The following is a 27,851-nucleotide window of genomic DNA, read 5'->3' on the forward strand; positions in this document are numbered from 1 at the left end:
GAGAGATGGTTAGATGAACAAGTTCCCCCCTTTTTTTGAAAATTAAATATGTCTGAGAGTTTCCATTTTTACTTTGGTAAAGGGTGCATGTGAATTTTTTGAAAATCAGGATTTTCCCCCCCTAGGGGGATGCATTTGCTTTATAGAAAAACAGTTCTGACACCTTAAGCCAAAACAACCAAGCTTCCTTGGACTCATTCAACAAAGCAAGTCAATGACCACCATTGCAGTTTATGGTGTCCTTTTACCCTTTACCTTGTTTAATGTACTGACTGATAGGTCCCCTGACATACATACTGAAATGTGATGCAAATAGTAGTAACTTGTTCTGATTGGGGCAATGGAACAATGACATATTGTGTTTAATTTCCTGGCACTCACTTTAGTGATGAGGTTTATATTTTATGAGAACAATCTTTTCCCATGGATGTTTAACAGTGTATTTATTAGTTGTGTAATAGCTTCAATGTTGTGAGCTCAGCTAAGCTTACTGTGTTGCTTACTGTTACTATGTTGTACGGCATTGATGAGAATATTTATTACATGTGCTTTTGTTTTCTTAATTGTCAGGTAAGACAAAACAGAAAATAAATTTAGATTGTTTTTGTATTCTTTGGTTGAGCTAGTACTGCACCAAAAAAAAAAAAAATGTATTTACCAGGAAAGTGCAAAGAGAAAGATGTTTACAAAATTGGACTGTTAGCATTAGAAATTCTGTCACCTGAAATAGGAATGGAAAAGACCAATTCTGAATGTGCCTTTTTTGAAGAGCCTTCAGACTGTTCCAGTTGTAAAACCTGTAGGAGAGAAAACAAAAGCATAGCCTTCACTAGTTTTCACAGATATTCTTTCCTTAGATGTTCATTTGAAAGTCTTCATAGGAAGAAACATGCTGCAATTAGCCAGGGCAATTACCACCCATTTATTTAGACCTCATATAATGTTGTGAGGACATTCCTAACAAATCTTTGGTGTCTATTAAGAATCAAGATCTTTCTAAGTTAAGGAATGTAATAAATACAAAGCTTCACATCCAATGTGTCAAGAGGGAAAAAATAAAAATAGCTATGAAAATCTCACTGTACAAGCTTTAGAATTCTAAATAGAAGCTTAAGCTTGCAAAGATATTCAGTTAATCTCTTACCCATTGTGGGCAAATATTTGGTAGTGAGTGAAAATTCTTGGGAACTGAATTTAACATTATTTAGCATCCTTTATTCCCAGTGAATGCTGGTACCCAAAATAAATAACCTCTAAAAGAAAAACAGCTTATTTGCTTTCTGCCAATTAAAAACTCTATATGGATCAGGCTTTATTACTGACAAACATTTTTTGGCTTATTTTGTTTTCAGCTCACTTTCTTAAACTATCGAAGTAATATAAATTAACAGCCTCTATTTTCTAAGTCCTTATTTTGCATCTTGAAAGGACAGAGTCAAGCTGAAATTACATATTTAAAACTCACCGTCTACATTTGGAAGATGTCATTTGCAGCTGGAACTCTGAAGGTTCCTGAAGCAAAACCTTACTTGTAGAATACTTAAAATTTTAAATCTTGCTGTTGTACTTTGAAGCCATTCACAAAGAAAACAGACTCGTCACACTAGTCTATGAACCTGAGGAAAGAACCTTTTAACTAAGCGTGTTAAAAGAGTAATGGTAACTACTTGTATTTCAGTTGGAGAAAGTGAAGCAGAGTCTCAGTGATTAAAGAGAGAAGTAAAAGAACGTTTTCGTTCTTTCTGCTGCCTATAAATTGATAATTCCCAGTTGCCCTTTTCTCATTAATAAGTCACAAGATAGTGGCTAATTCAATATTAAATAAAAACTAATGCTTCATTCTAAAATGTACTTGTTTTCATATGTCAGTGACAAAGCACTCTCTGATAATGGAAGATTTAATTGCTAATTTTACATGTGTAATAATAAAAAAAAATTAGCAGAAATACCACAGGGTAAATATAAGTTGACTAGCAAACAATTGATGATGTGTTGTTAAGACATTTAAAGTCAGTCAGGAGAGTGAAATAATAGAAAATCAAACCAACCTAAAGGTAGTGTGTGACTAATATAATAATCTGAATACTCCAAAAGGAGTTTTGTTCATTTGTTTATTTGAAAAATACAATATTCCTTGAAATTTTTCTATACCCTAAACCATTATTAAACTATGGATTTTTTTTTCAAGTGAGACCTATAAAATTGTTCTGCAAATGTTCAAATGCAAACCTATGTTTTAATTTCTATGAATTTGTAACACTTAAAATTTGTACAAGAAAAGATAAGAGTAAATTTTATTATGATTATTGATAACACCTGGTAAAAGCAGTCTAAGCATTTGAAAAATACAAAGTAAGTACACTTCAATGAAAGTCAAGGATAAACTTTAACATGGAAAATACACATGGAAAATACACATATGCAATAGGATATTTCTCTTATCAATGCTGAGCTCCGTAACAACAAGTATATTAGGTATCATGTGTTAATACTTAGCACAAATACATTTTAATTATTTTATTTTTAGCCTATGAATTTAATATATGTTGGATTTATTTAAAGATATTTATTTAAGTTTGGTTGTCAGAGACATACAACTTTTTGTTAAAAGTACCAAGAAATGAATTTTACATACAGTGCAGAGAATATCCATGCTGAAAAACCGTAGACACTATGAGAAGATAGCAAGATAGCCTTGCTTAAAATTTTAAATTAGATTAAATAAGCTTGAAAAAATATTGGACTAAATGCTAACATCTGGACTCTAAGGTTTTTAAAACTTAATTTAGCTGACCTACTTGTGGTAACTACACACACACATACACACAACTTATATATCTATTTCTAGAAGTAAAATAGTAAATCATAATGTGAGTAGAGCAAGGCGGACTTCTTGGAACATTCTAGAAATATAGCAGTTATTCTTTTACCTATTCCACATAGAATTCATGATTTTTTAAAGATAGTTTTTTTAAGCTAAATTAATCTTCCAGTATAAAATATGTTCTTTGTAAAAAGACAAAAAAGGCATTCTCAAGAGCATTTAGATTCACTTGAATTCAGCCTTCCTCTCTTTCTACCTGTCACGCACACATGCACACACACACACACACGCAAGAGTACAAAGAAGATGCCTTTTGTGGCTGATAGATAAAATTAAAAAAAAAAAAAGCACAAGACTGTACAAATGTTTTAGCAAAACCATCTTAAATATTTGTTTCTAGTAAATCAGACACTTCCCCCAAAGTACTGGTCCAGTGCATTTGATTAATCTACTATGTAACTATTTTACCATCTATTTCTAGAAAAATAGAAATACTTGCTAGGTGAGTTTCTGAATTGCCCCAATTTTGTCTTTTTCTATGTACTCTGTGTTAAAGCTGGACTTGCTGGACCATTAGCAGATTGTTCTAGCTCCTCAGTGACATTGGTTGGTTTGGGAACTTCATCTTCTTTGTTTCCTTCTTGGGGTTTATCTAGGGCAACTAGATTGACACAATTAGCATCCTGTTTTGCTTTGTCCACTTCATTTTCAAATTCAATTTTGTCTCCTTGGTTGTCTTTCTTTACTTGTCCATTCTGGGCAGGATAGATGCTAGCCATGATTTCATATAGGAATTGATATTGCTCCTAGTGAATAAAAGAATCAAGACATTAAAGAATTTATGTCACTATTTTTATATCAGATGATTAATAACTAATCATTTAATTGTGGAAGTCCTGAAGAAAAGAGTGGCTTACAGTTCTAAAGGACTGTCTGTCAGGGTTCTTCAATGATTACTTTATATCAACACTCAACTAGTGCTCATTTCTCTTCCAGGCCATGTGGTGTCTCATTCCCATGCCTGCTCCTATAAAGCCACCTCCTGTGCTTATTCTCTTGGCAAATGCCTACACATCATTTAAGTATCAAAGCAAGAGCTGCCTGAACCCTATAGATTCAAATAAGTGTCCTCATTTATGTGCTGGAATTTCTTTGTCATGTTACCTATTACATTATTTAATAACATTTGCTTTTTTCTCATATTAAACATCAAGTCTCTTAGTGACGAGGGCACACAGTAGGCACTCAATACACTTTCAAAATCAATCTATGCAAACTCAGTATCATGAAGTTGCACATATTTGAGTGAGAGAAGTTTTTGTCACTATTGAGTAAATGCAACTTTTGTTTATGGTTGCTACCACTTACAGAGAATAAATGTGGACTGACTACAAAAATTTTTCATACTTTTGTTCTCTGTGTTCATGTCTCTTTGCAATGTAACTCTCCAGAACCTTTCAACAAGAGGTAGAGTGTATGTCCACATACTTTGCATCTGGAATGGCCAGGTGACCTGTTAGGTAATAAATGCAGAGGGACATACGTCTTGCCAGTACTAAGTCTGGGTCTCAAGAGAGCTTGTATACTGCTGATCTCCCTTTTAGACCTCTGGGGCATTATATAAATACACCTGGATGAATCTTCTTTAAAAAAATCATTTTTTAATGCATACAAGAACTGGGGTATAGGCCCAGAAGTGTGGGGGTAGGAGAGTTAAAGGATTCACCAGACAGAGAGGGGAGCAGAAACAGGAGAATCTACTGAAATGTACTGCTGAGGGGAGCAGCAGGGGAACAAGTGGGTTAGCTCCCTGGCTGGGGACTGAACTCATGCCCCAGGGGACTGAACTCATGCCCCAGTGGCTAGTGATAGCTTGATAGTGCTGAGCCTTTAACCCATATGCCACCAGGGAGGCCTCTGGAAGAAACATGAGGAGAGATGGGGGACTCATTTAACCCTACTGCCACAGCTAAATGCTAGGCAGCTGTCAGTCTATTGGCAGCTGCTGTTATTTCAGTCCAGCCAAACTACAATGGACACATCAATGGCAGAAGTTTGGTCCAGAATGGTTAAGCCTTAAATGAACAGAACTCTTCAACTGGCGAACTCTTAATTAGATCTCCTATTTGGACTGATAATATAATGTGAATTATCAAGTAAAATAGAAGATCAAAAATGAATAGAAAAATTAACAGAAATGAAGGAAAGGAGGGTGAGAGGAAAGGGGATACAGAGATTATTCAAGTAAAATTACAAAATATATTAAGAGTAATAATGAATTGTACTTACAAATGTGGACACCATTCCTGGCCTTGCTTTGCGTAGAGATTTTACCACTTGAAACACATCAATCACCTCTTCTGTTGCTGCACTTTCCAAGAGATTTAACAAAGCACAAAATATTCCTGTTTGATTAGCTCCATCCCTAAAAATGATTTAAAAAGATAGTTCTACATTTTATGGAGAAAGTGATATTGTAATAGAACTAAGATTGAAAGAGATGGAGACTATAGTATTCACTTCATGTTTACTGTAATTAGTTTGCGCTTTAAAAATATACTTTTTCTGGTTAGTACTTTACAGATTATAGTACATTTAAATATTTACATTTGAAATTGTTAAAATAAATATCCTAGTGCCAACTTTATAGATGAGGACACCATGATTTAGGATAGATAAAGTCATGGGCAGAAATGGATGAAAACAAATACTGGACCTGATATGTTATAAATTACTAAATTACTAGTATGTTACTTGTTTCTTCTGGCTTTCTCCTGCTCTTTGAAAATGACTGTATTTCTGCATCAATAGAAAAAATACCTTGAGGAATTACTCATTTTAAAAAAAGGCACCCAAAGATTCAAAAACTGGAGATATGCTTTATGTATAAAATTCGACTTTAAAAAAGTGTTATTAACAGGATTATCTAGAGAAATTATATTAGGTAGTCAACCAAATTGGAATAAATAGTCTTAAAACTTAAACCTTCCTTCTTCAGCATTTTTCCTCAGATATATTTTTTACTATTGAAAACTCAAATACGTAGAAGTACAATATCTGTAAGAACTTGATTCTGTGTATGCAATTATAGCAACAACAACGATAATAATGAGGATTACTGAACCATTCTAAAAGTGCTTCACTAGATTTACATTTATTTCATCATTTTTATTTCTCATTTACTTTAATTTTTTTTAACACAAACATTTATATTAACACCTTTCTTTCAACATCTCTTAATCAGGTTGGATATGAATTTCCTATCACAAATCAAACTTAAGGTTCTGAATTATAGAAATTAATAAAAAAATCAAGTATTATTATGTAATTATTAAAATCTTTTTCCTTTGAGTCAGTTTATAAATCAACTACTGCTTTTCATATAAAAGTTGCTAAGCACTAAGAATTTAGTTAATATGTAATTGAAGACAGGTTTATTAAAGGCCAAGCATTCAGTCCCCTGTATTCTGTCAACAACTAATAGAATGGACCAATATAGCATGAGCAATTATAATACCTGTCCATCTATCTGTTCATGAATATTTACAACCGTTCATTAACTTACTCAGGACATATAACATTCCAGGTTCAAATTTAGGCAACAGGGAATCAAAGATGACATGAAACGAAACTAAGGAATACACAGTCTAAAATTCTTCCATTATAATGTGATCATTTATATGATAGTTCAAGAATATTTACACTTGTAAGAAAAATTAAGAGGGACTTCATAAGGGACTTTCACTGAGCTGTGTGTTTTATATATCAGGATAAATAGAATTTAACAGTAAGTGGAACCATGACGTCAAGTATTTCTGCGATTTTTAGAGAACATTTTATCAAACCCCACGTACCTGCAATGAATAAGAAGAGGCACGTTCTTGTGATACTTAGTCCCTTCAGTGGGATTCTTCTTGGGAAGTTCTTGTTTGAGAACCTGAATCATAGAGATTAATTCTTTGGGTTCTGCAGGAAGCTCTTCCACATTCCAATTGTGAAACTGGTACTGGTGCACAGTTCGACATTCTTTTCTCTAAAACCAGAAGTGGAGGAAACATTAACTCCAGGGAAGTTCAGCCCATTTTATAATTTGATTATCATGTTTCCTTCACAAGTACACTAATGTGATCATTACTGAAGATTTATTCTGAAGGCATTATGTAATTATTTTGCCCTCACTGAGAATTTATATTTTTATTGGATAAATTATATAGCAGATATGTATTCTAGAAATTGTGTACATACCTTGGAATGTCTCAGTTCGAATACACGAAGGGTGTAAGCTGGAGATTTACTTGTGTTTTTCATTTCAACTTCTACATCTTCATATCTTTGCTTTCCTTCTCCCCAGTACTGAGCACAGGCTTCCTAGGTAGAGTGAACATGGCTCAACAACTTCTAAGGTATTTGCTTGCTTCTTAAAGCATTCAGAACCCTCACACCTGTCTGTCTCTCTCTCTATCTCTTTCCCCTTTCATTGTTCCAGTTAAAATGAAAATATTACATTCTAAAACTGGCACCTGTCCATACAATGCTAACATCTACCCTAGCAGTTGAACATCTACTCGACAAATATATGGTGTTTCCCTGTGAAATGCAGAGGAGGCAGGCATAATCAAGAGGTCAGGACATCACAGGATCAGCTCTGCCCTCTCTGGTGCAGCTCTCACATTCCATATTCCTATCCTCACCTCTTCTAAACCTAAAGCTAGAATGGCAGTCTGTTACGATTCCTGCAATACCTTGTGTCACTCTCTCCCACAGAGGTCTTTAAAGGAGACTGAATCTTTGGAGATTTGTCTCCAGGTGAAGAGCACTGCTAGTAGCTCTAGACAAGTTGACTCAAAATCTAAATGAAGGTGCAGGTTCAAGAATAAATGAATCATAAAAGGTCTCTTCCCTTTGAAAATAGTTCTCCAACAACTACTATCCCATAACTGCTGACAACATTCCTGCTGGCCTTTCAGTTTTATTTCCTAGCTTTCACAATTTAGGTTAACAAGAATATTTCTGACTTTCAATGCTCGGAATCTGCTTTTTTTTTTTTTTTAAATAAAAACCCCATCAATATATGAATAGAAGTCATCTTCCTATATAAAGAAATGAGGGGAAAATGGCACATAATATAACTGTTTGCTTATGAGGACATTCATTAAAAAGAGTTTTAACCTATGTCAAATTAGATCATATGTTAAGTACTGAAGCTAAGTACAACCTACTGCCAGAGAAATTTTGCAAACTCAAGGTGTTATGGAAAAGGTCAAATATATGTCACAGTATTTTTATTTGAACTTATGTTTACTGAGGTAAAGTAGGTTTACAAAGGGAAGGAAGACATGTTTAGATAAATGAATGCCAGAAAATTAAGACTCAGAGCTGAAAATGTGAATGGTGTGTTTTAAGACTCAGTAAGTATCCAGAATGGAAAGTGTGGAAAAACATTATTGCATGAGGAAAATGAAGATAGATGGGAGTCTGATTATTGAGAGATTTAATATCAGACAAATGAATATGTTTTTTATCCTGAAAAAAAATGTACTTATTTTTGATCTAACAATGGTTGACAATATTGTATACGATTCAGAGGTATAAATTCATGCCTCTTCAGATGTTTCTTACTTCACCATACCCTCCACCAAGGTATTTGTAGTCCACTTGAAGAAGACAGAGGGAAAACGGGGCCGCCGGGTTTTGGGTTTCAAAAAAGGTGAAAAAAGGACTGTTGCACTTTAAATGACTAGTGAGCAGTGAGAGAAAGTCAAATATAAGGACCTGTCAGAACCCAAACAGCTCATGGGGACCAACACTTGAATGGAAAAGGGTCAGCATGAACAAGTGCGGTACTGTAACAGAAGGATCAAGAGGCCTAGACATAGCTGTCCAGCCATGAAAATCCAAGGAAGTAGATGGTATTCTATGACAGACTTTAAGAAAAGCTTCTTGAAAGTACCAACCTGGTCTCCACTCTTCAGCTCTGTCAACATAACAATAACTTTTACTTTTCTTTGGAATATCATCTGCCAAAAGTCACCAATGGTTTCTTTCAGAGGCCCCTGAGCAGCAATCATCATTTCAGGTTTCCAGTAACTCTAAAAAAAAGAAAAAGAAAAAGTGGGAATTGGTTACTACTGCTAACTGATGGGAAATCAGTGGATCTGTAAAATTTCCATTTGGAAATATAGTTACTTATTTTGTTATCAGTGCTATTACATAAAAATATAAAGATTCTTTGATTCTATTTATCTAATGTTCTATTTATGCAAAATACTCAGTTAATGATCGTTCTTAGTTAATAAAATCAAATTGAGAAATGATTAGTTTGCAAAAGTAATTAACTTTCTCTTCTCTAAAGTGGTTAATGCAACTATACAAATAATTTGCAAGGCTATTTCAAGTTGTCTTCAGCATGTATAAGCATATTTATGATGGCTTATAATTATACTAATATTTTATGAAAATATATTTGTGCACAACGTGCAAAGTAGTCTAACAGTGAATAATTAAAAGGTATTTACTGAATTACTGTAGCTACCTTGTTTAAATTTCAATTTATTAAAAAAACTTTGATATAGACATATCTAATAATTTAGGTAATTTGAATCAAAAGTCTAGCTACATGAATAGGCAAGTTTGGATCAGTTCAACAGTTTGGATGTCTGAGTAAATATAAACATTTTCCAAAATACATATTTATTAATTTTTATTATTTTAAGTTAATATAACTACAGTAACATTTTTCACAAGTTACAATTAAATGTTACCTTATATCAACTTATTAGGTTTCAACATTTGGCCTTTAATAAGTTAAAATATTGTCTTAAAAATTAAAACTCTTTTGTCAATCAATATGCCACTGAAACCAATCTCATTATTCTTTTATAAAATCTCATGAAGTGGCCAAAATAATGTAGCCATATTTTTTAGAGATTTAGCTTTTGGGCTTTGGAAATTGAAGTGCCTACCATTACAAAGGATGCATTGATGTACTTGCTCATTTCCTCTGAGTCACTGTCATCATCAGAAGATTCATCTGAGTCGTGCTCACTCTCTTGGCTCATTTCCAGTTCATGTTTAAGTAGCACTCTGTTAAAGTCATCTGTGTGAAACAAATAGTAATAATTCTTACTAGAAAAGTATCTGTTTGATAATCATGTGGAAATTAGAAAGTAATTTTAAGAGAAAGTTTGTATTACATGAATTTATGGGCCTACATGGATGCTATTCTACTTAAAACTTACCTTTCATTACAAACTATGAAAAAAGATCCCAAAAGAATTCCAGGAAAAAAAATCTATCAGACTGCTTTATTTTATAATAACCTGATCAATGATCTGATTAGCTACATTCTTCAGATGTTAACTAGACTGACAATGTAGTGATCTGAAATATTTGATTGTCTAGTTTATGAATCTGCATTGCATTTACCCTGTGCATAATTTAGTATATGTAACAGAACAAAGTTCCTGTTGTACCTAATATGGTACCATTAATATACCTAAGTAGCAAAATTCAGACCTTGAAAACTGCATACTTTGATGTGTTAAATTTGATGACTAACAATTTATGAAGTACTTTCACCTACCTCAACCTCCACATAGAAGGGAGAGGTAAAGACAACAAAGGACATAATTTCTGCTATTTGCCAATAACCCAGAGTAATGAAAATACCCTTAAGATTACAGAGAACTGGTGAAGACAACTTGATCATTATTCCCAAGCTTCAGAGGTCTTGGTTTTCCTACTCTCCAAAGTCCATTGTGAATATTTTGGGTTCCAAGTAGTTTGCTGCAACTAAAATTGAATTAACCTGTTAACTAATCTCTATAGTCAGCCAATTGTTAAAAGCTTGCTTTAAGATCATGTGTTTGTCTCATTTTTCTCATTTTAAATAATTCCAAAAGAAAGCTTAACTTTCAGATAAAAAGTAAAATAAACTACATACATGGAATGATATGAGAATTCCTGTTTTTACTTTTATTTTCTTCATGATTGCCAGCGTGCTGTGTCTTCCAGCTCCTATACGTAGGAAGTCTCTGAAAGAAAGGAAAATATTAAGTCCTTTTAAAATGTAAATATTGGGCCCTCCCTGGTGGCACAGTGTGTTAAAATGCAGCACTGTGAAGCTATGGGCAGCCACTGCAGCATGAATTCAATCCCCAGCCAAAGAGGTGGCCACATGGCACAGCAGATCTCTCTTGTCCCACCTGCTGCTCCCCTCAGCAGTGTATTTTAGTAGATCCATCTGTTCTGCTCCCTACTCTGTCTCTGATAAATACTCTCACCCCACCACCACCCCCGCCCCACACCCCTCTGGTTGGCACCCCAGTTCTTGCATGCATGCATAAATAAATCTTTAAAAATGTAAATATTGGCTTAATTTATTGATATTATTGTGGTGTAAATGCTCCCTGAAGAAAAGCATTTCAAGTTTTGTGAAATCTGCACACAAATTCTAAGTTTGCCTTTGAATTTCTCCTTTTAATTGCTCAGTTACTTATTTGACTTGGGATTAAAAAGTAGAAATATAAAATTATATAACAGAAAATGCTTCTGACTTAAAAGGAAAAGGAATAGTATGGCTGCTCTTATTTAGAATGAATGCACTGTACAGATCACAAGTAGCAATGGCACATTATTTCAATGACCAGAAATAAGCTCTCCATACACCGCATTTACTGCAGGCTTGGCACATGCTTTCAATGGTGGACACATCCTTTGTTTATGCCTTCCAAACTGCTTTCCGCCTTACTCACAGTACTATATTACAACAGCACAATCTCTGAAATTTCTACAGGGGAAGTCTCAATTCCCTTTACAATCAATCCGTATTTAACACGCTGAGGGATTCTTGAAAATTGTGACTTTATAGTAAAGTCTTATAACAAATTAGTTTATATATTAACAAATTTGGGACTGTTTATCAACATTACAACCTAATAACATCAAATGATGTTACTGGAGAACATGCTGTCCTTTTCTCACCCTGAGTCCATTTTTGGATATATGATTTTATTTTTTTAAATTGTCTGATGATTTCACATGCCTTTTTTACTTTATCATTTCTTATTGAGGTAATGTTGGTTACAACATTGTATTTTTACAGCTATAAATCCCTCCTGATGTATATTACCACATCATACTCACCACCCAAGCACCATACCTCTGGGGTACAGGCCAGAGATCTAAGGGTGTTGAGAGGATTCACCAGAGACAGAGTGGGGAGCAAAATAGGCAGACTGACAAAGTACACTGCTGAGGTGAGCAGTGGGAGGGATAGGAGAGGTCTCTGTGATGTGAGTCACCTCCAGAGCCAGGGATCAAACTGGCTAGCTAGCTTACAGTACTGCACCCTAAGCCACTGCATCACCAGAGGGGACCCTATATAGCCATTTAAAAAAAAAAAATCTTAGATGAGTTAAGTCAACTGTCAGCATATGCACCCTCTATTCTCTGAAAGCTCAATGATTCTGCAGAAACACAATCAACTAACTGGCCTCTCTTTAAATACATGACAATACATTTCAAATGTCCAATAATAACTTCAAGCAATCCTATTTCCTTTGCCTAGGAAGATTGCTTTCGTAGTTTGATTAATTATTTAATATGTTTCCCTTTCCTCAGGCATAATTTCTTTGTTGTACTCACTCTTGTGCCCCTAAAATCAACTGATGATTTTGCTTGATACTTTCTTGAGGAAGAAAATGTAATTAAACAAGAACTGTCCCAAACTCTCAACACCAAATATACCCACTAACTTATTAATTCCTGTGTCCAGACTTAGACTTGTATTTAGCACAGAGTAAGTACCCCATCATATTTGTCCAGTGAAAGAATTTACTTTCCTTAGAATGTTTAAATTAAGTTTATTATGTCTTTCCAAATAATATATATGTTCAGTCGGATTAGTGTATTAAACGTGATTAATTTATCATAAAAAAGCAATAAAACACCCCTCTGTTTAAGACTACTCTATGCCTGCTACTTCTTCCACGATAATATAGGTTTTCTGGTGAATTGTGTTACTTAGTGATTATTACCACTCTTATCTCTGCCCACCCCCAATCTCATATCCACTTTGTTCCAAAATATTATGCATTCTACATCAGATTAAAAGCACATTCTTGGTCTTGTTGTGAAACTCCTTGAATTGACCTTTTTGGACGTTTACAGAAAGCTTCATAAACTAGAAATCACAGCTAAAAGAACTTTTAAGTTTTTCTCAAAACTTTCTGAAAACTGAACAACTGGAGACAGCAATACCAATTTTTTGAAATCATAGTATTGAATCCTTAGTTAGTTTTTAAAGTAATTGCCTAATAAATAAGTTAGGACACATAAATCGAATGCATTTATACTTTAATTTCTGTCTACTAGTTCCAATCAGTTCAACTTCCTAAGGAGCCATAAACTCCTCTAATTATTTCCTTTACAAACCAAAACCAGATGCAAGTTTAAAGGTGAGGTGCTGCATTACTTTTTGTGGGCCAATTTTGTGGCTATATACTATTATCTTGATACTTTATTTTATGCCAGCTTAATGAAGAATGGCTAAAAGTGTTGACTGTAGAATTAAATTTATAGATTTAAACAAGTCTCCTATATAATTGTGTGATTTCAGGCATTTCTCTCAAACTGCCTGTGTCTTAGGGTCTTCATCTGTGCTCTGTGGTTATGGAGATGCCCAAACGGAAGCAACGATGTCAAGTGACTAGCATAGCATTGGAAAATAGAACTCAATGATAGATATCTATTGTTATTACTGTTTCAGTACTATTACCTGGAATTCTGCCTCTAGTAGAGATAGGTCACTGAGAGAATCTCTTTTCTTCATGTTTTGTACATATGGATATAATTCAGATAAGCTCACTTCTGTTTCTCCATATTGATTGTATTCCACCAATGCCTGATGGATCAAAATGTACTGTGTCTATTATTTTAAGGGAAAAAAAAAACAAAATTAACTGATAATTTGTAGCCCTTATTGATCACATTTAAATAAATTATACATTTATATATATATATAAATAATTTTCTCATATTGCAATAACATGTGGGAAAGAAAACTGTAACACGTAAATAGTAGTTGACTTTCACAATTCTCCAGAACATGTACAAATTCCATCTCAGATTACTTTTCCAAAAATAAAAAAGTTTGTTAAATAGAATTGTCTTCTGCAGTATAGTAGGTAGCTCGTACCTTTTTCCTAAAAACTAAAACATACTACATATTTCTTCTTTTGGTGATGATTATTGTATTGGTAATTCAACTTACTAATACATAGAACTACAATAAAGGTCACATGTATCTTAGGTTACAAAAAAAATAAAGCAACTTGATACTCCATCGAACACACTTTGAACTGTTTTTTTTTTAGAACTTTTTAAATATAGAAAATTATTTTTAAAATAAAATATGCTAACCTCCATTTAACAACTCTGAAATTTTTATCACATTTGAATCCACTGTTTCTTAAAAGGATGCTCTATTTCTGATAAACCTCAAGTCTCTTTGACAACCACTGCTGGCTCCCTGAGTTTGGCTATATCTCTACTCTACTTTTTCATATGACATATTTCTTTCTTTCTGTCTAACAGTGTCTTAATTTTTCTACACAAATATCTGCATTTATAAACATTATGCATTTTTTGTGTTTTCTTAAACATTATTTATGTTTTAAATGTTTTACTCGGTGACTCTACTCACTACTTTTGTTCTGAGGATCTGACTATATAAACAGATATACAACTAGATCATTCTTTTTAGCTACATCATACAGTGTCTTATGCAAGGGCCCACATGTCCACATTCTCTTTGCCCTTTTCCCTATGGATATGTATTTAGGGTCTCTCCTTTTTTGGGGCTCTTCTAACAATCCCGAATGCAATGAACATTCTTGTAAGTTTGTGGTTGTGTATCAAGTGCTTCTTTCTCTTGGGGACATAGTACATTTAGAAGTGCTGGGTCACTGTACCTTTTCTATAATAACCATCGCTAACAATTACTGGTGACCTGCATATGCCAGGGACTTATCTAGGTGTTTTATTTACTTGTATTAGCTTCTGCTGTAGCTTTATAAGGTAAATGCTAGCATTATCTCCATTTTACAGATGATTTGACAGAAACATTAGGAACAGTGAAAGGCAGCATTTGAAACTTGGAATTCTAGTTCCAAAAATCAGGCTCTTAACTACCATGCTACACTGTCTCCCTAGTTTTAATTTTACAAAATGCTGCCAAGTCTGCGTTTAGTGTTGTTTCACAATGAGATATATGTGTTGTTTCATTATTGTAAAAAACATTTGACAGTCAACTTTTCAACAGTACTTTTAGCTACAAGTGGAAAATGCTCTATGATTGCCACTTTCCATTTGGTTTAGTTTTAGTATCAATTTAGGAATTTCAAACCATTTTGCCCACTGTTTGAAGTTGGAAAGAACTTTTGAAATCAGTACACAGACCACAAAAAGATGGGTCAGCATGCCAAAGTGGTAATAGTGATTGAAGACTAAAATATACCTCCACTTGAACCATCAGGCATCTCTGTCTCCTCAGTTTGACGACATAACCATAAATATCCACTTTGCCCTCCTTCTCCAGGCCTTCTAGCATGGCATCAATTCCAATGTAGGTACCAGTGCGCCCAACACCAGCACTGACAAAACAAAATAAGCCAAAGCATGATAGGGAAGGAAATCAATGGAAAAGTCAACAAGGATGGAGCAGAGATACGACTGTGGAGTTTCACTGCCTAGACTGTTTCCCAAAGGAGCAGCTGCCAAAGGGGTGGATGGCCCAGCAGCACAGGAGGCAACAGATGTGGCACGTCTGGTTGGGTTCACTCACCTGCAGTGCACTACTATTGGGCCACTGAATAAGTTGCTGAACGCGTTCACTCTCCTCCGCAGCTTGAGGAGCAGGTGAGAATCCTCAGGCACGCCATGGTCTGGCCAGCTGGTGAACTGAATGTGAGTTATCTCTCTTTTGGCTGTCTTTTCTCTTTTCTGGACAAGGGAGAATATTTTCACTGACATTTTTTTGTTTCAAAGCAAATAACCAGGCATAAATAAATTAAGTGCAACGAAGTCCAGTACCAAAAAGAAAAGCAAACTCCTCGTGCAGGTTTTTCTCCCAGGCAATATAAATTCCAGTTAGCCACTACTACTAACCAAGACGTCATGCAGGATTGGCACGCTCTGGCCAGTAAGCAGTAACTTACCAGGAAGGTAAGTGTGGTGCGTGAGGGCTTAAGTCTGTAGGTATTTTCATGCTGCTAAATCAAGAACGGAACAAATGAAACACAAAGACACACACACACACATGCAACTGGGAGTTGGATCGTGGATGTGCAAAGACATGAAATGCATAATTCTTTCACCTGGTATGAAGAAGAACCATCTGCATGCATATAACATAACAGAAGAAATAACAAAACGTGATTGGTTGTAATTTTCTAATGGGAAGTAACTGAGAAAAGTAACACCAGACTAAATGTTATAAGATTGGTGTCGAAATTCCTTCCTTCCATCCATCCATCATCCATCCACTCATCCATCCATCCATCTATCCATCCATCCATCCATCCATCCATCCATCCATCCATCCACCTACCTACCTATTTGTCTACCTACCTACCTACCCACCTATCTATCTATACACACACATACATATAGAACTGGGGTACAAGCCAGAGGTGCAGGGGCAGTTAGAGGAGACAGAGACAGAGAGGGGAGACAGAGAGGGGAGAAGAATAGGCAGACTGACGAAGTACACTGCTGAGGGGAGCAGTGGGCAGCTCAGGAGAGGTCTGCCACACTATGTGGATCACCTCCAGGTCCCAGGATCAGACTTGCATTGAAGTGGCTGTGGCTACCTTGCAGTGCTGCGTCCTAACCCACGGTGCCACCAGGGAGGGCCTGGCGTCCATTTTTACATGTCACCAAAATCTATGATTTTGTGAGTCTTCAAGGCTTAGTTTATCATGTCTTTAGTCATGAAGTGTCAGTGAGGTTATCCCACAGTCCTTGAAGAGCAAAAGTAAGTAATGCTATGGGACTCTTAGAAGGTCTTGAGGGGAAACAAACCTTTGTCATTTTGTTTCCCTGCAGAAAATGTTTCTAGACCATATATAAATAAAATTTAATTACTGAAAACCTTTTAGTGAATAGAATTCAGAGAGTTTCAACCTCGTCTATAAAGACCCCCATATCACATGCCATAAAATTAATATATTTATTTTTTAAATATTTATTTATTTATGCACACAAGAACTGGGGTACAAGCCAGAGGTGCGGAGAGGTGGGTAAAAGGTGTTACCAGAGACAGAGGAGAAAGCAGAACAGACAGACTGACTGAAATACAGTGCTGAGGGGAGCAGCAGGTGAGACAGGAGGGGTCTGCTGGGCCATGTGGGTCAGCTCCTTGGCTGGGCATTGAACTCATGCTGCAGTGGCTGTGGACAGCTCCATAGCACTGTGCTTTACTTAAAGTGTATTTTTTTTTTCTTTACTATATTCAGGGTTGTGAAGTCATCACCATTACATAGTTATAGGACATTTTATTTAACCCCACACAACTCAACTGTGCTTTACTTAAAGTGTATTTTTTTTTCTTTACTATATTCAGGGTTGTGAAGTCATCACCATTATCTAGTTATAGGACATTTTATTTAACCCCACACAGCTCACATGGATTAGTGGTCATTCCAATTCCTTTTCCACTCTCTTCAGCCCCAAGCAATCACTAATCCACTTTATTTCGGTATAAAGTTAATTATTCTGGAATTTCCATCTAATCTTATGCAATCATATAGTCCTATGTGTGAACACCTCCATTTTAACTAGATTTTTAAGATCACAATGACGATGTTATTCTCTATAACACAGTCAGAACTATACTCTTTACAAAGTCATTGTGTCAATATGCATAAAGGTTTTCATAATGGTAGCAAATCCATCACTATTTAATCCTCCATTCAATAATTCAATCATTTGTTCAACACGTTTTATGAGCTCGTCTTATACGTGATAGGTTACAGCACCTTGAATATTTTGTGTTGCACTTTATACAAATACCACTTACATCAGTGATTTAACTGATCCTTTTGGCTGTGCTATTACGCCAACCCCATTCATCATCCTATAGGAAATATTTTTCTCATATACAAACTCACATTTATAATGTTCATTTTCTGAATGACATAGTCTGGACATCGTTTGTGTTCACTGATGTTTACAGTGACATCTCCGAAGGTGCGTGTTCCCTCTTCCATGGATGGCCAGTATTCTGCACATTTGTTCTATGTTAAAAAAAAAAAAAAAGCATGAAATCTAGATTTCATTTGAACAAACATGTTTGTCAAACATTCTTTTAAGGGACGAAATAAAAATTTATTACTCGGCAATTCTCAAAATATTTGTATAGTCTCCTTTAAATATATATAAGCTCTAAACTATGAGGTTTGAAATGTAAACCACTTCCCATTAATGGGTCCTGAAGGACTTCCTCTAGACTACTTAGGGGAAGTATGATCTTCCAGACTGATCTGCATTTTAAAAGAGGATATGCTCAGTGGGAGCAGAATTATGTATTTGCATGTGGTTGAGCAGAACCAGGGGATAGAGAAGTTTCCATGGTTCCTAAAGTCACATTTATGAGTCACCATCTTTGTCTAATGTCAGTTTTGTTTCAAATATTCATAAGTACTTGAGAAGTCAGCCCAAAGAAATGAACGAAACTTAATACTTCAAGGAAGCAAGAATCAAATGCACACCCAGCACTGAAGCAAACCATTTAAATCTTATGCATATACACATAAACTAGATATGTACATGTTTTATTTCTCCACATGGGTGAATAATTTAGACCAATTTTATACTAATGAAAGCTGACAACTGTTTTAGTCACCAAGCACACACATATCACTATTTGAAATGCAAACTTTTTTCCTAACCCCATCTGAATCCTAGGAATCTCTATCCTTCAACCAATGAAGTTCTGGGTTCTTATTACCCTATTTCCTTCTTCACATCGAGTGACCATGACAATAACTGTGGCTTTCTGTTCCCATATCATCCTCCAGAAATCATCAACAGTTTCTTCCCGTGGACCTAGGAGGTAAACAAATACAAACTGATAAGAAATATTGTCTTAAAAGTTCAATAAACAAGGGCCTACCCAGTGGCACAGGGTTAAGTCTCATCATTATTCAACTAGCACCAGTTACTGAAACATGAGTTCAATCCCCTACTGGGGAGCTGACCCACACGGTAAGACAGACCTCTTCTGTCTTGCTGCTTCTCTCTCAGCAGATCCACCTGTTCTGCTCCCCACTCTGTCTCTGGTGTGTCCTCTTACCCCCTGAATCTCTGGTCTAGATACTAGTTTTGTTTGTATAAATAAAAACAAATCTCAAAAAAAAAAAGTGCTTTAAACAATTGTTCAGAAAGAATATTGGACTATCCAACAAATTACCTTGTGCAGCAATGTATTTCCTTGGTTCTTTGAAACCCTGTTCAAAACACAAAGATACAGCATTTACTGAATGCTCAATTATGTATCTACATGCAAAGATGTGAGCTACAAGAATTTGCTTTCAGGCCCAACATTTCTTGTTTGTGGAAATTTCCGTAGAAATTTCAAAATGACAAATGAAATTTTATTAAGTCATGAACAGGCATTTCACTGTGCCGATTATGTTAGCATTCACAAACAATATGCATAACATTCTTGTGTTTTTTTCTCTATACACAAAACAAGAAAACCAGACTTCATCTTGTGTAGATGGTAAAGCTATCTATAAGAATAAGTCAGGCATTCTTCTATTTTATATCCTGCCAGCCCTTAATGTGCCCTTAGTCATAATTTAAACCTCTTTACCAGGCATGCAGTTACCTTGGGGATTTTTACCCAATTTCTTTCAATGAGTCATTTCTTCCCTTTAACTCATCTGGCTTATATGCTCAATCTGTAAGCTCTATTTTTGCCATTCTGGACAAGATAAATTTTATTTCCTGCAATATCTGCTTTCTCCACTCCTTTTACAAGGGAAAAAGAGTTGAGCAGACTAGGTACTTTGATAATTTTTTCCAATAGTACCTCACATTCCTTAACTGTACCTCAGCAATCAGATATCATTTCAGAGAGAGAGAGCTAATGTGTGCCATTAGGTGAAATTCAGTCACAAAAATTCATGATAAGTTTAGTAACATCTTGAAATTTCTATATCATGACATAGCATTATTCATATATTCATTTATTCAATAAGTCTATATTGAGAGACTAATATATCTCAAGTGCTGATCTAAAAAGTTGAGAACACATGCCCTTCCAGGTACTCTCAGCTCTGCTAGAGAAACCTAAGTATAACTTAATACCATAATTACCATATACATGTGAATAGTAAATACAGATTATGCTTTCTTCAGAGACACTCTAAATCCTTATGAACTCTTATAACATTTACTCTCAATTTCTTTACTTTGAAGAATAAATTGTTTAGAAAAAAATGATACTCATTAAATAAATTTGATAGCTGTTAACTATGAAGGCCAAATAATGTTATCCAAAGAACTGAATAGAGGTCAAAATTATGTCACATTACTACTAACTATTTTTGATCTATGACCTCAGATCGGTAAGGATTGGTTGTAATTGTAAGGATCATATGAGACACAAATAAAAGTAGGAAGATATATTGTGATATAATGAGCACATGTCATGGAAGAGATATTTCTTGCTTAGGCCAGTTTCCAGGAATAGAAACAGAAAAATACATGAATGGTATCGAAGTCGTTGGCAGACAGGACACTGTAGAAATTAGAAAGCTGTCTCTAGAGGAAGAGAGTTTGAGAAAAAAACCCAAATCTGCTCCTACTGGCAAACAAGGAACACCTCGTAGTGTTGTTTAGAGATTTAACTGAATTAATACAAGGAAAACCCATAAAAAAGGTGGCAAATAGCAAATATGTAGCCAGTTGCATTAATTGTCATCATAACTATTAGTGTTAAGGATTTTGTTCTGGAACATTATCAGATGTCATAGAAAGGAACTTTATTAAAGATTAAGTTACAGATTTTGAAGATGCATGTTTCATGAATGATCAGAATTTAAAAAAAGATTCTAAATTATTCTATAGTTATACATATAGTGGATTGAATAGTGTGTATTGGGGTCTCAGACTATAATTCAACTAGGAAATAGGGTCTTGGTGGATATTCTTTGACATGACATGAGATCTAACTGATTGAGGATGAACTTTAAATCTAATGACTGACGTCTTTATAAGAAAGGAGACACAGTGACTTGGAGACTCGTGGGGGGAAGGGCCCTGTGATGCTGATGCAGACTGGAGTATTACCAAAGCTTGCCAAGATCTACAAGATGCTAGGAAGAGGCAAGGAAAGATTTTCCTTAGAACCTTCTGAGGTGAAGGGCTCTGCAGACACTTTAATTTTGAACTTCTAGGCTTCAGAGATGTTTCAAAGAATAAAGTTCTGTTGTTAAGTCACCTACTTTTTTGTACTTTATTATGTCAGTCTTAGGAAATAAATACACTGTATAAGTTAACAAATTCATAATTATTTTATGACTATTTTAGCTTCTCCAGTAAAAGTTTATATATTTAAATAAACAAGTAGGGAAAAAAACTCAATTTCAAGAAAAAATGTGATTTTATAACCAGCATATATGGAAACAAGGCATCACTTCGTCAATTATTTGTCAAAAAAATTTATAACCATTCTTTTAGTAAGTCTGTATAGAATTAGGACGCTCTTATACATGGTCAGTGGAATATAAGTAGGTGTAACCACAGTGGAGGACCATTTGGAAATTTCTTAAAATTAAAGGTGCATATTTCCTTTGAGTTGGTGATGCATCTTTTAGGGATTTATCATATTGATATACTGAATCCCATCAGGAAAGAAAGTGAGCCAATGTTATTCATTAAACCATCCTTTGTAACAGATTATAAACCACACTTACTGTACATTGTCATAAGAACTGATTAATAAATTACAGTGCAACTATACTATTAATTACCACCAAAATATATAAAGATGCAGAAATGTTCTGCATGTCTGGTGTCAGCGAGCTACAGCCTAGGTCAAATCAAGCAGGCCTGATTGAGTAGGGTTTTTGAGCACAGCACCATGATATGTACTTATTGTCTATGGAAATGGGGCTACAATATTGCAGAGTTGGGTATCTGTGACTCAGATATTTCTTGTGGAACCCAAAATATCTGTTTTCTAGACCCTCACTGAGTAGATTAGCCAAACCCTACTTTTCATAATATATGTATCCAAGATATGTATTTAAGGTAAAGCATGGTACAGAACAGTATAAATATTAACACTTTTGCATAAAAAGAGGGATAGTATAGATGTAGAGAAAATCTGATTTGATAGCTACTAAGCCACATATAGGTTACCCCTTCTGACTGTAGGGATCATGGGAAAATGCGTGGGTAGGAGGAATATATTTTTTTCAGTCTCTATACTTTTATACTTAAAAATTTTGAATTCATACGATGAAGATTTTATTTAAAAATTATAAAATAATTTTTAAAATGTATTTTCAATAGATCTGTGGGTCTGCTGACCCAGTGCTGATCAAAGCAACATAGATTAACTCTATCCATGTGCTGATATTTGTTTTGGGAGAAATATAAAAATACAGGCTATATATTGATGATAAATATCTCTACTGAAATGCAATGTTATGCAATTGAACTCAACAGTTTGGAACAAAACAGGCCCTAATTCAAACTTTTACTTATTGAACAGGGGTAAGGTAGTGAGATGGAGACTCCCAGTCTTCGCTTCTATAGTCAGTACAGTGCACTTGATTAGGAAAAATGTTGAGACTTTTATGAGAAGTATATACATAGTTTAACAAATCATGTAATCTACTAGTCAGCACCTAATAGGCACCAAAGTAATTTAATCATTAGAATCAGTTTGTAGAGAAAAATCCTACATTACATCTAGGATCAACAGGCAAGTAATAAATACTCTTGCAAATGGTAATGATTATCTTGTTTATATCAGTGATGACATTATGGACTTATTTCAAACTATTTTTAGTAACATTACTAAAATTTTGCTATAACAAAGGAACTGAATGTAAAGTACAGTAAAACATGCAAATGACCAATGACAGAATGATGAATATTTAAAATAATCTGACAATTATATAGTTACTCACATCAATATAACTGGCATTTATATAGTTTGACCCTGCATCTCCATTTAGATCAGAGAGTTCAACACGATTATAATCATCTGTTCAAAGAAAAAGTATGTGAGTGAAACAATGAGTAATGAAGTCATGAAAATATATGGAGATACACTTCTACATGAGTACTTACAAGGAAGGATGTCAACATAACGGTTTTTGGTCTGGTTAAAGGGTTTTCGAGCATCCTTGATAGAAAACTTGCTGAACACCCTTGGAATGCTCTGAAAAACACAGATTCTTTGAGTTACAGCAGATTAAAAAAAAAAATTTCCCCTTGCCAGCTACTATTTTCAGGAAATGAGACATACTGTAACATATTTCCTTTATATTGATGAACAAGTTTCATATGATAATGAAATCAAACTTATTACAAATTATGCAAAAAAACTCCACTATCTTCCTTTAAAATTAATGACCAGCTGCTTTCAGAGTAAGTCCCCATGAGTGCCAGTAAATTTAGAATCATTTGCTCTGCCACTTTAACATGCATTTACATGATGCATGATATTTGGATGAACATCTAGTGAATAATTACAAAATCAGCTAATCGAGTTCTGTGACACTACATAACAGGTAATAACACACTGAAATGTTGTTTTAAAATACGTACTAACCTATGATTATTACTTTCTATTCACATCTGTAAACATCTGCAAGTGATAGCTGCTTTGCCTGTATTGCAGTATTATGTGGGATAAATTAAAAAAGCAAGTGGTTATACAATACACTTAATGTAGAATTATCTTTATAATTAAATTAAATTTCTCATTATATAGATCAAACAGCACACACCTGAAATTCAGCCAGAAAAAGTCTTCCTTCATCAGCCATCTTTCTCTGATAAGTTGCTAACAAATTCTCTGCACTGATTGCCTCCACATTCATCAGCTGCTTTTCATCATCTTTAAACACATTGAAAATCCAGAATGTTAGATCTATCGTTCAAATGTTCATACTGTTCATACAAGCTTCATTGAATGTACATCTTGGAGAGGGCCCGTGGCATAGTATCAGGCATGAGAGCGGGGAAATGTGTGTATATATACATGTATGCACATATATGTACAATTGTGTATATATGTACATATATGTACAATTGTGTGTATACATATATGTACATATATGTGTGTACATATATGTGTATATACACACTCATCTATCTATATATACTCATCTATATTTGTATCTATATCTATCTATATATATATATATATTCACCTATAAACCTATGACTTTGAAGTCTAGGGCTCCAAACCTATTGTGGGCTTTCTATTAGTCTTTCTGACTTACTCTCAGATTTCCACATAGCTATCCCTTATGTACTCACAGGCACTTGGGGTAGGTAAGCTGTTCAAAGTGAGGGACATGTTTTCCCTTCGTCTAGCATTTCAAATCTGCAAACAAGATCATCACTCACAAAATAATTTAAGAATGAAAAGAATGCCTATATAGGATCTCCAAAGATTCAATCCCAAAGCTTTATTTATGGACTTGCTGCCTGCACTAGCTTGAGGAAAACCCTTCAAAGACAAGTTAAAGTTAAGACAGAGGAAAATTTTCCAGAAATCTTTCTTATCCTGAAAACAAATTATTCTCTTTGTTATAAACATAGCTTCAATTTCTCTAACTTTACAGATTAAAAAAAAAAAAACATTTCTTTAAAAAAAGGAATTAAATAATGTAAAAGTTGAAAAACATGGAATTTGTTTTCTTATCCTTATTCAGATTGCTATTTTTGTCCTGTCCGTAACTGAGGGCCTTTACTGTCGTATTTGTCAGTGCTTTTGTCTTTTACTTATTAGGGTTGAGACCGTTTAAGAACAGTCTATGGCATGTTGCTGCTGTATGTTCAGTGTTTGGTACACCATTTGGAATACAAACAAAATTCACAAATACATTGGTTGACTAAGTAAAAACATTAAGTGTCATTATGGTATCAACAGAGGAAGACCAGGGAGATTAATACAGTGTGAATTCTTACTTAAAATGGATCTAAATGTGAGGGAATATTCATCAGTAAAAAAAAGACATACTGACCCCTTTCAACAAGTTCCTGTTGTTCTTCTAAATCTCTGTGAAAATAAGAAATGTTAACTTTTATGTTTAAGAAATGTACAATTCATTTTACGTTCAATTTATGTTTAATGACTATATTGGAGGAAGGAGCGGAAGCTAGTTGAATAAAAAAAGGAAAGGAGGATGAAGGAAGGGGAGAATGGGGTGGAAAATGATATGGGAGAGGGAGGAAGTGGGGGGGGTAAAAGGCTGGGAGGGAGGAGGAGAAAAAAATAAAGAAAATGTGGGGGAGGAAGAAACCAACTAAGGGTTGTCTGCTAAACTCAAATAAGGGTCAAAATTATTTTATCTTCCAACTTATTTTTCATACAATGACATATTTTTTCAATTGCTCTGGCAAAAAGGAATACATACAATTCCCTAGGCAGTGTTCCTTTTCCTTCGTCATCCCTACATCCTTTCGAGCTCACTTTCTATTAAAATAACATATTCTTTTCATTGGTTATTTTTAAATGAAATACACACTATTAATAAATAATTTAATGCAAATCAATAAGACATTGTTAAACATCTTTGATCAAACGATCTGTGGTGAACCAGATTCCATGCTGTTTTTTTTATTCCAGTTTTTACCCACTTCAGTGGTTTTGAATTTGTCTTGAGTGTCCCCATCATTGTTTTTCTTTTGAAATCAAATCTTACCTGGATCTTCTCTTTTGTAGATCATAGATTTTATAGAGAACAACAAGCAGAGCTATTGATGTCACAATAATCAAAAATACCAAAAATATAATCAGTGCTTGAGAATTATCTAGAAATGAAAAATAACACATGAAAAAAATTTATTATGTCAAATATTTTGCTCAGTTCTTTAAAGTCAGATTTAATTTTGTTTTTAATAGTGTCATTTACTTTGAGATTTTCAAAAAATATTTGGTATTAGAATAAAATGAGTTTCTGATTTTATGAATTCCACTTATATTAAAAAAAAAACCAAAAGTTTTCTTTTAAAGTTTTTATTTATATGCATATAGAACTGAGGTACAGGCCAGATGGGTAGGAGCCATGAGAGAATTCACTAGAGACAGAATGGGGAGCAGAATAGGCAGATCGATGAAGTACACTGCTGAGGGGAGCAGTGGGCGGGTCAGGAGAGGTCTGCCGCGCCATGTGGATCACCTCCAGGGCCGGGGCTCGAACTCGCACTGAAGCGGCCATGGCCAGCTTTGCAGTGCTGCGCTCCAACCCGCTGTGCCACCAGGGTGGGCCCTAAAAAAAACAATAAAAGTGTTCTATTTTAAAAGAGTAATTAGAATGGGGGCCTCTCTGGTGGCACAGGAATTAAAGTCTCAGCACTATCAAACTATCATCACTGTGGCATGAGTTAAATTCCTGACAGGGAGCACATGGCACAGCAGACCTCTCCTGTCTGGCCAATTGCTCCCCTCAGCAGTGTATTTCAGTAGATCTGCCTGTTCTGCGCCCCTCTCTCTGTTGAATCCACTTATTCCCCACCTCCGGCCTACACATCAGTTCTTGATGCATAGATAAATATCAATCTTTAAAAAATCAGTAAGTAGAATGTAGAAGTGCGATTATCTTCCCTTTCATAAAATAATATCTTTTCATAGCTAGTATCATTTAATTCCTTAATTTAAAAATCTCTCCTTAAAAGAGAGCTCTTCCTCTTTCTGTTTCTTTCAATATTTCCATTTGAAGGGTTCGAAGAGGTAGTAATCCAGCTGTTCGAGCTCTTTTAGAGAAACTCATCTACAGCAGTATAACTTTATATGCAGAAGTGAGTAGTCTGTGGGGATCAGCACAAAGATACATTTTCTTATCTGCTCTTTAACTATAAAATCAATAAACCAAGGGACAAAAATTGTTTCATTCTAAAATTAGGATCCCCTTACTGTGATATAAATTTCACTAAGGTTTAACCTGAAATTCCCTGTTGAAGGAAGGGAGAGAGATGAGAGTGTGTTAGAACTACTGACACATTTGCCTAAGAATATCACACCCTTTAAGCACAGTGAAAGTGTAGGGACTTAAGAAGTTCAGCTCTCTAGAGAGAGTGCTTATGCTCTATCACTTCCTTGTTGGGACCTTGGGCAGAAACCTTAGTGACTGTGTATTTCCATTCTCCAATCCAATTAAATAAATTGATTCCTAGTGAACACTTAGCAAAGTGCTGGGGGCAAATTAAGCACTAATTATTCACTATTCACAAAAAAAAAAATCAAAAACTAGATATCTAAGATAGTTCAGAGAACAAAACAGACAAAGATCCCTATCCTGCCAGAACTGACCCCCTGGGGAAGGACATTAGCAGTATTCGCACTAAATTAGCAAGTGGTAAAGGTTAGATGGTGACAAGAATATGAGAGGGAAGGAAATTGAGCAGATTTGTGGAGGAGGAAAACTTTCTAGCAGCAGTATACTGAAGGCCAGAACCTGAGCCTGAAGGCAGAGCACGTCTGGCAGCTCTGAGGTATGTCAGGATGCCAGCAGCTGGAGCAGAGTGAGTGAGGGGTAGGCAGCCTGAGATGCCACTGGGGAGTGGGGCAGGGAGTGAGGGAAGGACATGGGTCCCTGCGAGGCTCTGAAGCTATTTTAAGGATACACTGGTTTTTGAGGTAAGTTTGAGCACTGCGGGATTTTTGAGCAGGACAGTAACAGAGAATGCCATAGTGCACACAAAAGATACAGTAATTTATACCAGTTTTATATTTCTGTAGTTAGAAGAAATAGTCTCATTAAGTTTTTTTTTT

At 35.0% G+C, this 27,851-nt stretch overlaps 1 protein-coding gene across 1 annotated transcript in view; it reads right to left on the reverse strand.

Moving 5' to 3' along the window:
- Window positions 1–2,297: 2,297 nt before the first annotated feature.
- PTPRC (protein tyrosine phosphatase, receptor type, C) overlaps window positions 2,298–27,851 on the reverse strand; it is a 109,034-nt gene continuing 83,480 nt past the window's right edge. Inside the window, exons 10-27 of the mRNA XM_012726777.1 lie at window positions 25,783–25,891; window positions 25,102–25,136; window positions 23,857–23,966; window positions 23,195–23,285; window positions 23,032–23,108; window positions 19,296–19,332; window positions 18,834–18,931; window positions 17,995–18,120; window positions 15,669–15,826; window positions 15,342–15,477; window positions 13,602–13,751; window positions 10,767–10,857; window positions 9,787–9,920; window positions 8,779–8,913; window positions 7,070–7,192; window positions 6,679–6,857; window positions 5,114–5,249; window positions 2,298–3,630 (exon numbers count right to left, since the gene is read on the reverse strand). Of these exons, the coding sequence (XP_012582231.1) occupies window positions 3,361–3,630; window positions 5,114–5,249; window positions 6,679–6,857; window positions 7,070–7,192; window positions 8,779–8,913; window positions 9,787–9,920; window positions 10,767–10,857; window positions 13,602–13,751; window positions 15,342–15,477; window positions 15,669–15,826; window positions 17,995–18,120; window positions 18,834–18,931; window positions 19,296–19,332; window positions 23,032–23,108; window positions 23,195–23,285; window positions 23,857–23,966; window positions 25,102–25,136; window positions 25,783–25,891 (2,195 nt within the window). The 3' untranslated portion in view covers window positions 2,298–3,360. The remainder of the gene's footprint in view (window positions 3,631–5,113; window positions 5,250–6,678; window positions 6,858–7,069; window positions 7,193–8,778; window positions 8,914–9,786; window positions 9,921–10,766; window positions 10,858–13,601; window positions 13,752–15,341; window positions 15,478–15,668; window positions 15,827–17,994; window positions 18,121–18,833; window positions 18,932–19,295; window positions 19,333–23,031; window positions 23,109–23,194; window positions 23,286–23,856; window positions 23,967–25,101; window positions 25,137–25,782; window positions 25,892–27,851) is intronic.

This window comes from Condylura cristata, unplaced genomic scaffold, assembly GCF_000260355.1.
Source record: "Condylura cristata isolate star-nosed mole 26May11 unplaced genomic scaffold, ConCri1.0 scaffold00018, whole genome shotgun sequence".
Taxonomy (NCBI): domain Eukaryota; kingdom Metazoa; phylum Chordata; class Mammalia; order Eulipotyphla; family Talpidae; genus Condylura; species Condylura cristata.